This window comes from Heterodontus francisci, chromosome 3 (genome assembly GCF_036365525.1).
Source record: "Heterodontus francisci isolate sHetFra1 chromosome 3, sHetFra1.hap1, whole genome shotgun sequence".
Lineage (NCBI taxonomy): Eukaryota > Metazoa > Chordata > Chondrichthyes > Heterodontiformes > Heterodontidae > Heterodontus > Heterodontus francisci.
The window spans coordinates 70200154-70213489 of NC_090373.1; the positions used below are offsets into that span (position 1 = coordinate 70200154).

Below are 13336 nucleotides of genomic sequence, written 5' to 3' on the forward strand. Positions count from 1 at the left end.
TAATGCTTGCAGATGCTGTTGTCCAGCTACAATGGCTTCTTATTTCCTGCCATTTTCTAACAGCACATCAATGCTGTGACCTTTCTTTTTCTTCAAGAGGTCTTTTTGAAATGCTTCAACAGGAGTTGAGACAATCATCAGCTGCATTATTCGCTCTGACAGCTCAGTTTCTAAAAAATTGTTTTGCCCTTACTTCGGCATCTACTGATGAACTGATCTATTGATTCCTGTGGCTGTAGGACATCAATTCCAGGTGATGAATTCTAAAATTCCCTCTTACCCTAAGCTGATTTTCTAGCACTTTCCATATCTTTGTGGGGTCTTTCTTCTCCTCTTCAGATAAGCCTGAGGCATTGATTCTGTATAACCCCTCCTTTCCAACTGCTATCAGTATTTTCACAGCCTGCTTCTCTGGTTCGTAGCTGCTTGGTCTATGAAGCATAACTGCATTCTATGTTCAAAAAGTTTGAACTTGGATAGGATATCAATGACTTTTCAGTTCATGCTGGGAAATCTGACATTCATCCTTCTGCTGTTCTTTTGCCTTCTGTTCTATATTTAACTTTGTTCAGCTCTATGTGAGCCTTCAGCACTGTACTTATTATGACTTTCCTACTTGTTTTAAAACTTTTTCAACTCTGCTATTCCTCAAGAATTTTTTTTAATGCTAGCTGCTTTTATTGACTGTAACAGGTGCTTGACAGTGTTTTCTGTTTGTTCTCTTTCAGAACTTGGCTTGTATGTTTACACAGCTGTTTGATAGGCAGTTCAAGGGCTTTCCCCTTTGTTTTTTTCTAGACTTTATTTATCTTCATCACACTTGACTGGTTTAATAATTTTTTTCAGCTTGACTGCTTTAATGGAGACTCGGGAGGTCCCCGTGCTTTTTTTCCACTATCAGACTTTTTTTTTCAGTTCAAGTGCTCTTCAGGGTTTTCCCCTTTTTTCTCTTGCTCACATGAAGCCTTTAGAAAATGAATGTTTAAAAAACTCTTCAAAGGCTTTTTTTTTAACTGGCATTGCTCGATTGTTAGCACAATGACTCACCCGATTGCTTGCTTTTCAGCCATGCTTCCATTCTTTGGAGCTTTTCTCAGCCTTCTAAGGTATGTAGATTTCTTTCACTACTTTCATGTACTTGTTTTAAAGTTTCTTCACTTGTTGCTTCAAATTTTCTCTTCTGTTTCCTGTACTGCTTTTAAACTTTGTTTGCTGTTTTAGCCAGTCTTCAAGCTTATATTTTGTCTTTTCACCACTGCTGCCACCGTATCATGAGTTTCTTTGTGTTATCTTAATGAGGTATGTGGATTCCAGTTCTTGAAGATCTCTAGAAGGTTTATTAACAGCTAAACTAATACATACGATACTATATACAGAACCTTTGTCCAGGGTGTTATAGTGCAGAGTGACTATGCCTCTAGCCACATCACTACATCCTGGTATTTAGCTCATTAACATACTGAGTTCTTAAAGGGACATCACTCTTAAAGTGATTATACACCAGCAGGCAGCCAATTGTGACCCTTTAAAGGATTATTAAGGCCTATTGTCAGAGGTTGACTGAAATTTTCCAGTCAGCCTTCAGGCCCCTGGAGGTGTCAGGGAACAGGACAGCTGTCTGGAGGCAGTCTCCTGGTGGCAGACCGGGGCCAGTGCTCCAGGCAGGCTTTGAGGCTCTTTCTACCTGCCTGGCTTCTGCTGCTGCTGCAGGCCGCCCTGTGAAGGAGCTCTACCTCCACAATGGTGGCCCAGCTGCTGGGGGTATTTTTTCATTTTAAAGTCAAAGAAGTTGGATAGAGGGCACCTCCATCTCTCTTATTTACCTGGAAAGGCAGCCTGCTGTTTCTTCAGGGCTCAAGGGTCTCCTATTGGTCTTCCAGCTTCAAGAACCCACCCACCATTCTTAATTGGATGGTTAGCCCGCCCTCTGGCCATTAATTGGTCAATTCAGGAAAATTCACAACTGGGTGACTATTTCCCACACAGTGATTCCCATTTGACCCTGACGTCGGGGTCCCAAAGGCCCTGGGGAAAATCCTGCCCTCCATTTGAAAAAAAATTTCTCCAGCTGACCTTTTCTCCCCATTTCTTCCTTTCTCTCTTTTCCATCAACAGCTCCCTCAACACCAGAAAACCTGTTCGCAGTACATGGTCAGCCAGTAATCTTTCATTGGCTGGAACCAAAAACTCCACAATGACCCTCCCCCCCAAGATTTACAGTGTCGTGAGCAAAACAGCAGCAGTGCCAGAAAAAAATATTCATTTCAGCTGACTTTGAGTTACTGAGCAAGGCCAGCATACTCGGGCACAAGTGTGCATATCACCTGTTCCATGGGGTCCACATCACTGGCCCAATGAAAGTAATGAGGAGATTGAGAAACAACATTTAAAAATTAAATCAAGCTTATGAAAAAAATACAGGGCCCTAAATTTCCAAGTGTTGTGCTCCATTAACATGGAAGAGTTCAATTCTCACCTGCCTGAGCCCAGTGCGGAGAGACCCTCCCAATTGTATGGCTGTGGTGGTCTCATCAACGACATCTGCCTTAAAACCACTTGGAGACCAGCACAATGGCACTTTGACAGTGGAGACAAGGTCCTCTTTTGTTCCTGTGCTCTCAGTGGATCAAGTAGGCAATTTTGAGAAGTCCCCTCTGGAATATATATTACCTTTTTCTAATAAAGGTTCAGTGTCTTTTTGTAGACATTAGTGGTACTCACATTAGCTTTCAGCTGGCTTATGTTTCACTGAGGCTATGGAGGGTCTAAAGGGTGGAATTCCTGCAGTAAGTCAGGAACTCCCCCAGACACAACCTTTGATATGGGGGAAGGAGTAAGTCCTGCCCTTGAACCCCTGGAAAATGATGAGAAGGAAAAGATGGAGCAGATTCCGCTGGGATTCTACGTCTGCCTTGATCAGAAATTTACGACTGAGGTTCATAAAACTTACTTTGCAAACTGATGAAAATAAATTACTATATGCTGGATATGAGCTGTAAAGCTTATCACAGTAAACTTTCTCAACAATGCTGTGTTAGAGAGACATAGAAAAATAAGTTATCAGAGGCTGCCCTGGAGAAAAGGAAGTTCTGCACAGAAATGTATTCAAGAAAGCCATAAAATGTGTGTTTTACAGGAAGGTGTCTTAGGTTGGAGTGTCTGAAAGGATTAGTACTAAGTCAACCATTGGATGTATAAATCTCAAAACAAGTAAATAAATCCAAGTTACTTACCATAGCAACAGAAAATATGAAGCCACACTCAGACCAGAGGAGACTGCCACCACGTAGGACACAATTAAATTGTTTGGAATGGAAACCATCATGATTAAAAACGGAATAATCCACTATAAATAGAAAAGAGTACAACAAAATCAAAAAAAAGTCTGCACTATTGTCTTAGGGCCCAACTTCCAATTTTTAAGACAAATAAGGGTCACATTGCAGTTTCTCTCCACCATTTAGTGTTAAAGAACAATTGTACTATTTTCTGTGCATCGGTAATTTTTACTGCACAGCAGATGAAAACAGAGCAAAATGAGATGCAATCATAGTGCCTTGTCATCTAGCTTCAAGCAAACTTTCTGTAAACGGATGGTGATTTCTTCTCTTTGTGAACTCTAAGGCTGCAAATTTTCATCAGCCCTGATTCTTTGTTGGAAGATTCATCCGCTCTCCCCAACTGGATTTTGAGTCTGATCTTACATGGAACAGAAACCCAGCAGCTCCAGGTTCTGCAACAAATTTCAGCTCCATGGGCAATGTCCTCTAAGGCCACTGGAATTTCAGCCCCGCAAGGCTTAACTGAACAAAATTACAAAACTACAAAGCAGATTATGAAAGTCCCAAGTTCAATCCTTGGTTTACACTGAAATATTTGATCTCTGCTGGGCTGACCTAGGTGTTACAATTGGCCTGAGGATCTGGGCCACAGAGGGAAAATTATCACCCAGGGACATTGCTGCTGTTGACCACTGCCGGAACGTTGGATGAGCACAGGGTCATGCTCAGTAGGACATCAATTTCCCTTCCCCCTATGCAAACTCACGTTGCCTGCTGATGCTCACTGTATAGGGTCACTTAGGTGAGTAACTGGAGACCTATTAGCACCCAGAAACTAGCCTGAGAACAGCCATGAGTTACGGATGAGACCGAGCTAAAAACTGAAGTACATCTGACTTGTGATTACATTATTAGGGACTCTGGCATTTTATGGATGTTATTGATTTATTTTTAGACAGATAATGTAAAGGAGTACAAACTATAATAGTATTTGTTTTTGCTGCTGCTACAAAAACAATGGGGCAATTTTCACTTGGAGGTATATCAATTCAGCCGCCATCATACATCTCTCATGATTTTCATTTCCATTGAAGTACCTGGAGAGGAGGATGCCACTGAAAGGGGCGTAAGAATGGGAAATTTGAGGAGGAGGTTTTGTTCGAGGCCTCGTTGAGGCCTGAGGGGACACAGCAGTGCCCACTACTGGAGTCTCTCCCTCTAAACTGGGCATCAGTGAGCTATCTGCCACTGCAGCAGGTTCCGACGGGACAAGCAGAAGAAGACAGGGAATGGGGTGACTTCGGGATCCGCCTCTCCGTTGGTATTTGCATGTGGTAGTCAAAGACAGAAAGGCTGATGATCTTGCTAGTTGGGGAAGAAATGTAGCCAAGGGCCTTCCCATCCAATCCCACTTTTCTCTTGCTATCCTGCCCAATTTAGGGCAAAGAGTGGAAGGAAATCCACTGACTTTTATTGAGGAGTTACCATATATACCAACAAAGGAAATCCAAACAATATTCCAAAGTGCAAAGTTGAAAAAAATAAAGTGTTTGATACATACAGTAATACCACAGTAAACAGCAGTTTTCTTGCCAAATCTCTGCAGAAACCACTGCCAGAATGGAATAGTCACCACAGCAGATACCTGCAAGGGCAATAAAATGATAACTTGATCAATCTTGAATGATACAGTATTAGTTTGTTATTAGAGAAATATAGATAAAACACTGCAGGAAAATACACAATTTAAAAAAAAATGTTGTTTAAAACAATTATCTATTTGGTTAACAATTAACTACTCAAACAGGAATGTTCAAAATGTCATTAAAATTAGAATCATAAATATTCAAAGCATTTTAACTAAGGGAACTGAGTTTTCTCATTTACAGCCAGTCATAGCCACTGAATCACCTATGCATACCAATACAATATTCAGTACTGTCAAACTCCAGAATCCCCACGACAGTACTGTCAAATGCCGAAATCTCCACTACAGGACTGAAAAACCCCAAGATCCCCACTACATCACTGTCAATCTCCGAGATCTCCACTACAGTACTGACAAACTCCAAGATCTCCACTACAGTACTGACAAACTCTGAGATCCCCACTAAAGTACTGTCAATCTCTGAGATCTCCACTACAGTACTGACAAACTCCAAGATCTCCACGACAGTACTGATAAACTCCAGCATCCCCACTACAGTACTGTCAATCTCTGAGATCTCCACTACAGTCCTGTCAATCTCTGAGATCTCCACGACTGTACTGACAAACTCCGAGATCTCCACTACAGTACTGACAAACTCCAAGATCTTCACTACAGTACTGACAAACTCTGAGATCCCCACTAAAGTACTGTCAATCTCCGAGATCTCCACTACAGTACTGACAAACTCCAAGATCTTCACTACAGTACTGACAAACTCCAGGATCCCCACTACAGTAGCGTCAAACTCCACGATCTTCACGACAGTACTGTCAATCTCTGAGATCTCCACTACAGTACTGTCAATCTCTGAGATCTCCACTACAGTCCTGTCAATCTCCGAGATCTCCACGACTGTACTGACAAACTCCGAGATCACCACTACTGTACTGACAAACTCCAAGAACCCCACGACTGTACTGACAAACTCCGAGATCCCCACTACAGTACTGACAAACTCCAAGATCTCCACTACAGTACTGATAAACTCCAGGATCCCCACTACAGTAGCGTCAAACTCCGCGATCTTCACTACAGTACTGTCAATCTCCGAGATCTCCACTACTGTACTGACAAACTCCAAGATCTCCACTACAGTACTGTTAATCTCCGAGATCTCCACTACAGTACTGCCAAACTCCAAGATCTCCACTACAGTACTGACAAACTCCGAGATTTCCACTACAGTTCTGTCAATCTCCGAGATCTCCACGACTGTACTGACAAACTCCGAGATCCCCACTACAGTACCGTCAAACACCAGGATCCCCACTACCGTACTGTCAAATCCAGGATTCCCACGACAGTACTGTCAAACTCCAAGATCCCGACTACAGTACTGTCAAACTCCAGGATCCCCACTACAGTACTCTCAAACTCCAAGATCCCCACTACAGTACTGTCAAACTCCAGGATCCCCACTACAGTACTCTCAAACTCCGAGATCCCCACTACAGTACTGTCAAACTCTTGAGATCTCCACTACAGTACTGACAAACTCCAAGATCTCCACGACAGTACTGACAAACTCCGAGATCTCCACTACAGTACTGTCAATCTCCGAGGTCTCCACAACAGTACTGACAAACTCCACGATCTCCACTACAGTACTGACAAACTCCGAGATCCCCACTACAGTACTGTCAAACTCCAGGTTCCCCACAACAGAATTCTCAAACTCCAATATCCCCACTACAGTACTGTCAAACTCCAGGATCCCCACTTCAGTACTGTCAAACTCCAGGATCCGCACGACAGTATTGTTAATCTCCCGGATCTCCACTACAGTACTCTCAAACTGCAAGATCCACACTGCAGTGCTGTCAAACTCCAGGATCCCCACTACAGTACTCTCAAATTCCAGGATCCCCACTACAGTATTGACAAATTCCAGGATCCCCACTACAGTACTCTCAAACACCAGGATCCCCACTACAGTATTGACAAATTCCAGGATCCCCACTACAGTACTCTCAAACTCCAGGATCCCCACTACAGTACTGTCAAACTCCAAGTTCCCCACAACAGTATTCTCAAACTCCAATATCCCCACTACAGTACTGTCAAACTCCAGGATCCCCACTACAGTACTGTCAAGCTCCAAGTTCCCCACAACAGTATTCTCAAACTCCAATATCCCCACTACAGTACTGTCAAACTCCAGGATCCCCACTTCAGTACTGTCAAGCTCCAGGATCCCCACTACAGTACTCTCAAACTCCAGGATCCCCACTACAGTACTCTCAAACCCCAGGATCCCCACTACAGTATTGACAAACTCCAGGATCCCCACTACAGTACTCTCAAACTCCAATATCCCCACTACAGTACTCTCAAACCCCAGGATCCCCACTACAGTACTGACAAACTCCAGGATCCCCACATCAGTACTGTGAAACTCCAGGATCCCCACTACAGTACTCTCAAACTCCAGGATCCGCACTACAGTACTCTCAAACCCCAGGATCCCCAATACAGTACTGACAACCTCCAGGATCCCCACTACAGTACTCTCAAACTCCAGGATCCCCACTTCAGTACTGTCAAACTCCAGGATCCGCACTACAGGATTGCTAATCTCCAGGATCCCCACTACAGTAGTCTCAAACCCCAGGATCCCCAATACAGTAATGACAAACGCCAGGATCCCCACATCAGTACTGTCAAACTCCAGGATCCCCACTACAGTACTGTTAATCTCCAGGATCCCCACTTCAGCACTGTCAAACTCCAGGACCCCCACCACAGTACTCTCAAACCCCAGGATCCCCAATACAGTACTGACAAACTCCAGGATCCCCACTTCACTACTGTCAAACTCCAGGATCCCCACTACAGTACTGTTAATCTCCAGGATCCCCACTACAGTACTCTCACTTCCAAGATCCCCACTACAGTACTCTCAAACTCCAGGATCCCCACAACAGTACTCTCAAACTCCAGGATCCCCACTAAAGTGCTCTCAAACTCCAGAATCCCCACTCCAGTACTGTCAAACTCCAAGATCCCCACTACAGTACTGACAAACTCCAGGATCCCCACTACAGTACTGACAAACTCCAGAATCCCCACTCCAGTACTGTCAAACTCCGAGATCCCCACTACAGTACTCTCAAACTCCAAGATCCCCACTACAGTACTCTCAAACTCCAAGATCTCCACTCCAGTACTGATAAACTCCAGAATCCCCACTCCAGTACTGTCAATCTCCGAGGTCTCCACTACAGTACTGACAAACTCCAAGATCTCCACTACAGTACTGATAAACTCCAGGATCCCGACTACAGTACTGTCAATCTCCGAGATCTCCACTACTGTACTGACAAACTCTGAGTTCTCCACTACAGTAATGACAAACTCCAGGATCCCCACTGCAGTACTCTCAAACACCAGGATCCCCACTACAGTACTCTCAAACCCCAGGATCCCCAATACAGTACTGTCAAACTCCAGGATCCCCACTACAGTACTCTCAAACTCCAGGATCCCCACTACAGTACTCTCAAACTCCAAGATCCCCACTACAGTACTGTCAAACTCCAGGATCCCCACTACAGTACTCTCAAACTCCGAGATCCCCACTACAGTACTGTCAATCTCCGAGATCTCCAGTACAGTACTGACAAACTCCAAGATCTCCACTACAGTACTGATAAACTCCAAGATCTCCACGACAGTACTGTCAATCTCCGAGATCTACACTACAGTACTGACAAACTCCAAGATCTCCACTACAGTACTGATAAACACCAGGATCCCGACTACAGTACTGTCAATCTCCGAGATCTCCACTACTGTACTGACAAACTCTGAGTTCTCCACTACAGTAATGACAAACTCCAGGATCCCCACTGCAGTACTCTCAAACACCAGGATCCCCACTACAGTACTCTCAAACACCAGGATCCCCACTACAGTACTCTCAAACCCCAGGATCCCCAATACAGTACTGTCAAACTCCAGGATCCCCACTACAGTACTGACAAACTCCAGGATCCCCACTACAGTACTCTCAAACCCCAGGATCCCCAATACAGTACTGTCAAACTCCAGGATCCCCACTACAGTACTCTCAAACTCCAGGATCCCCACTACAGTACTCTCAAACTCCAAGATCCCCACTACAGTACTGTCAAACTCCAGGATCCCCACTACAGTACTCTCAAACTCCGAGATCCCCACTACAGTACTGTCAATCTCCGAGATCTCCAGTACAGTACTGACAAACTCCAAGATCTCCACTACAGTACTGACAAACTCCACGGTCTCCACTATAGTACTGTCAATCTCCGAGGTCTCCACTACAGTAATGACAAACACCAGGATCCCCACTTCAGTCCTGTCAAACTCCAGGATCCGCACTACAGTATTGTTAATCTCCCGGATCCCCACTACAGTACTCTCAAACACCAGGATCCCCACTACAGTACTCTCAAACACCAGGATCCCCACTACAGTACTCTCAAACTCCAGGATCCCCACTACAGTACTCTCAAACTCCAGGATCCCCACTACAGTACTCTCAAACCCCAGGATCCCGAATACAGTACTGACAAACTCCAGGATCCCCACATCATTACTCTCAAACTCCAGGATCCGCACTTCAGTACTGTGAAACTCCAGGATCCCCACTACAGTACTCTCAAACTCCAGGATCCCCACTTCAGTACTGTGAAACTCCAGGATCCCCACTACAGTACTCTCAAACTCCAGGATCCGCACTTCAGTACTGTGAAACTCCAGGATCCCCACTACAGTACTCTCAAACTCCAGGATCCCCACTTCAGTACTGTGAAACTCCAGGATCCCCACTACAGTACTCTCAAACCCCAGGATCCCCAATACAGTACTGACAACCTCCAGGATCCCCACTACAGTACTCTCAAACTCCAGGATCCCCACTTCAGTACTGTCAAACTCCAGGATCCGCACTACAGGATTGCTAATCTCCAGGATCCCCACTACAGTAGTCTCAAACCCCAGGATCCCCAATACAGTAATGACAAACGCCAGGATCCCCACATCAGTACTGTCAAACTCCAGGATCCCCACTACAGTACTGTTAATCTCCAGGATCCCCACTACCGCACTGTCAAACTCCAGGATCCCCACCACAGTACTCTCAAACCCCAGGATCCCCAATACAGTACTGACAAACTCCAGGATCCCCACTTCACTACTGTCAAACTCCAGGATCCCCACTACAGTACTGTTAATCTCCAGGATCCCCACTACAGTACTCTCACCTCCAAGATCCCCACTACAGTACTCTCAAACTCCAAGATCCCCACTACAGTACTCTCAAACTCCAGGATCCCCACAACAGTACTCTCAAACTCCAGGATCCCCACTAAAGTGCTCTCAAACTCCAGAATCCCCACTCCAGTACTGTCAAACTCCGAGATCCCCACTACAGTACTCTCAAACTCCAAGATCCCCACTACAGTACTGACAAACTCCAGGATCCCCATTACAGTACTGACAAACTCCAGAATCCCCACTCCAGTACTGTCAAACTCCGACATCCCCACTACAGTACTCTCAAACTCCAAGATCCCCACTACTGTACTGACAAACTCCAAGATCCCCACTACTGTACGGACAAACTCCGAGATCTCCACTACAGTACTGACAAACTCCGAGATCCCCATTACAGTAGCGTCTGTCTCCGAGATCTCCACTACAGCACTGACAAACTCCGAGATCTCCACTACAGTACTGTCAATCTCCGAGGTCTGCACTACAGTACTGACAAACTCCAAGATCCCCACTACAGTACTGTCAATCTCCGAGATCTCCACTACTGTACTGACAATCTCCGAGATCTCCACTACAGTACTGACAAGCTCCAAGATCTCCACTACAGTACTGAGAAACTCCAGGATCCCCACTACAGTACTGTCAATCTCCGAGATCTCCACGACAGTACTGTCAATCTCCGAGATCCCCACTACTGTACTGAGAAACCCTGAGATCCCCACTGCAGTAATGAGAAACTCCAGGATCCCCACTACAGTACTCGCAAACCCGAAGATCCCCACTACAGTGCTCTCAAACTCCAGGATCCGCACTACAGTACTGACAAACTCCAGGATCCCCACTACAGTAGTGACAAACTCCAAGATCTCCACTACAGTACTGACAAACTCCGAGATCCCCACAACAGTACTGTCAATCTCCGAGATCTCCACTACAGTACTGATAATCTCCAAGATCTCCACTACAGTACTGTCAATCTCTGAGGTCTGCACTACAGTACTGACAAACTCCAAGATCTCCACTGCAGTACTGTCAATCTCCGAGGTCTGCACTACAGTACTGACAAACTCCAAGATCTCCACTACAGTACTGACAAACTCCGAGATCCCCATTACAGTAGCGTCAGTCTCCGAGATCTCCACTACAGTACTGACAAACTCCGAGATCTCCACTACAGTACTGTCAATCTCCGAGGTCTGCACTACAGTACTGACAAACTCCAGGATCCCCACTACAGTAGTGACAAACTCCAAGATCCCCACAACAGTACTGTCAATCCCCGAGATCTCCACTACAGTACTGATAATCTCCAAGATCTCCACTACAGTACTGACAAACTCCGAGTGCCCCATTACAGTTGCGTCAGTCTCCGAGATCTCCACTACAGTACTGACAAACTCCGAGATCTCCACTACAGTACTGTCAATCTCCGAGGTCTGCACTAAAGTACTCTCAAACTCCAAGATCTCCACTACAGTACTGACAAACTCCGAGATCCCCATTACAGTTGCGTCAGTCTCCGAGATCTCCACGACAGTACTGACAAACTCCGAGATCTCCACTACAGTACTGTCAATCTCCGAGGTCTGCACTACAGTACTGACAAACTCCGAGATCCCCACTACAGTACTGTCAAACTCCGAGATCTCCACTACAGTACTGACAAACTCCAAGATCTCCACTACAGTATTGACAAACTCCAGGATCCCCACTACAGTACTGTCAAACTCCAGGATCCCCACTACAGTATTGACAAACTCCAGGATCCCCACTACAGTACTCTCAAACCCCAGGATCCCCAATACAGTACTGATAATCTCCAAGATCTCCACTACAGGACTGTCAATCTCCGAGATCTCCACTTCAGTACTGATAATCTCCAAGATCTCCACTACAGTACTGTCAATCTCCGAGATCTCCACTACAGTACTGTCAATGTCCGAGATCTCCATTACTGTACTGTCAAACTCCGAGATCTCCACTACAGTACTGACAAACTCCAAGATCTCCACTACAGTATTGACAAACTCCAGGATCCCCACTACAGTACTGTCAAACTCCAGGATCCCCACTACAGTATTGACAAACTCCAGGATCCCCACTACAGTACTCTCAAACTCCAAGATCTCCACTACAGTACTCTCAAACCCCAGGATCCCCAATACAGTACTGATAATCTCCAAGATCTCCACTACAGGACTGTCAATCTCTGAGATCTCCACTTCAGTACTGATAATCTCCAAGATCTCCACTACAGTACTGTCAATCTCCGAGATCTCCACTACAGTACTGTCAATGTCCGAGATCTCCATTACTGTACTGTCAAACTCCGAGATCCCCACTACTGTACTGACAAACTCCAGGATCCCCACTACAGTACTCTCACCTCCAACATCCCCACTGCAGTACTCTCAAACTCCAAGATCCCCACTACAGTACTCTCAAGCTCCAGGATCCCCACAACAGTACTGTCAAACTCCAGGATCCCCACTACAGTACTGTCAATCTCCCAGGTCTCCACCACAGTCCTGACAAACTCCGAGATCTCCACTACAGTACTGACAAACTCCAAGATCCCCATTACAGTACTGTCAATCTCCGAGAATTCCACTACAGTACTGACAAACTCCAAGATCCCCATTACAGTACTGTCTATCTCCGAGATCTCCACTACTGTACTGACAATCTCCGAGATCTCCACTACAGTACTGACAAACTCCGAGATCTCCACTACAGTACTGTCAATCCCCGAGGTCTGCACTACAGTACTGACAAACTCCAAGATCTCCACTACAGTACTGACAAACTCCGAGATCCCCATTACAGTTGCGTCAGTCTCCGAGATCTCCACGACAGTACTGACAAACTCCGAGATCTCCACTACAGTACTGTCAATCTTCGAGGTCTGCACTACAGTACTGACAAACTCCAGGATCCCCACTACAGTACTGTCAAACTCCGAGATCTCCACTACAGTACTGACAAACTCCAAGATCTCCACACCAGTACTGTCAAACTCCAGGATCCCCACTACAGTATTGACAAACTCCAGGATCCCCACTACAGTACTGTCAAACTCCAGGATCCG

The 13336-nt window shown here is 45.4% G+C and overlaps 1 protein-coding gene across 1 annotated transcript in view; it reads right to left on the reverse strand.

The window, feature by feature from the left end:
* mfsd2b (MFSD2 lysolipid transporter B, sphingolipid) overlaps positions 1-13336 on the reverse strand; it is a 137243-nt gene that overhangs the window by 13506 nt on the left and 110401 nt on the right. Inside the window, exons 17-18 of the mRNA XM_068028543.1 lie at positions 4843-4926; positions 3234-3346 (exon numbers count right to left, since the gene is read on the reverse strand). Of these exons, the coding sequence (XP_067884644.1) occupies positions 3234-3346; positions 4843-4926 (197 nt within the window). The remainder of the gene's footprint in view (positions 1-3233; positions 3347-4842; positions 4927-13336) is intronic.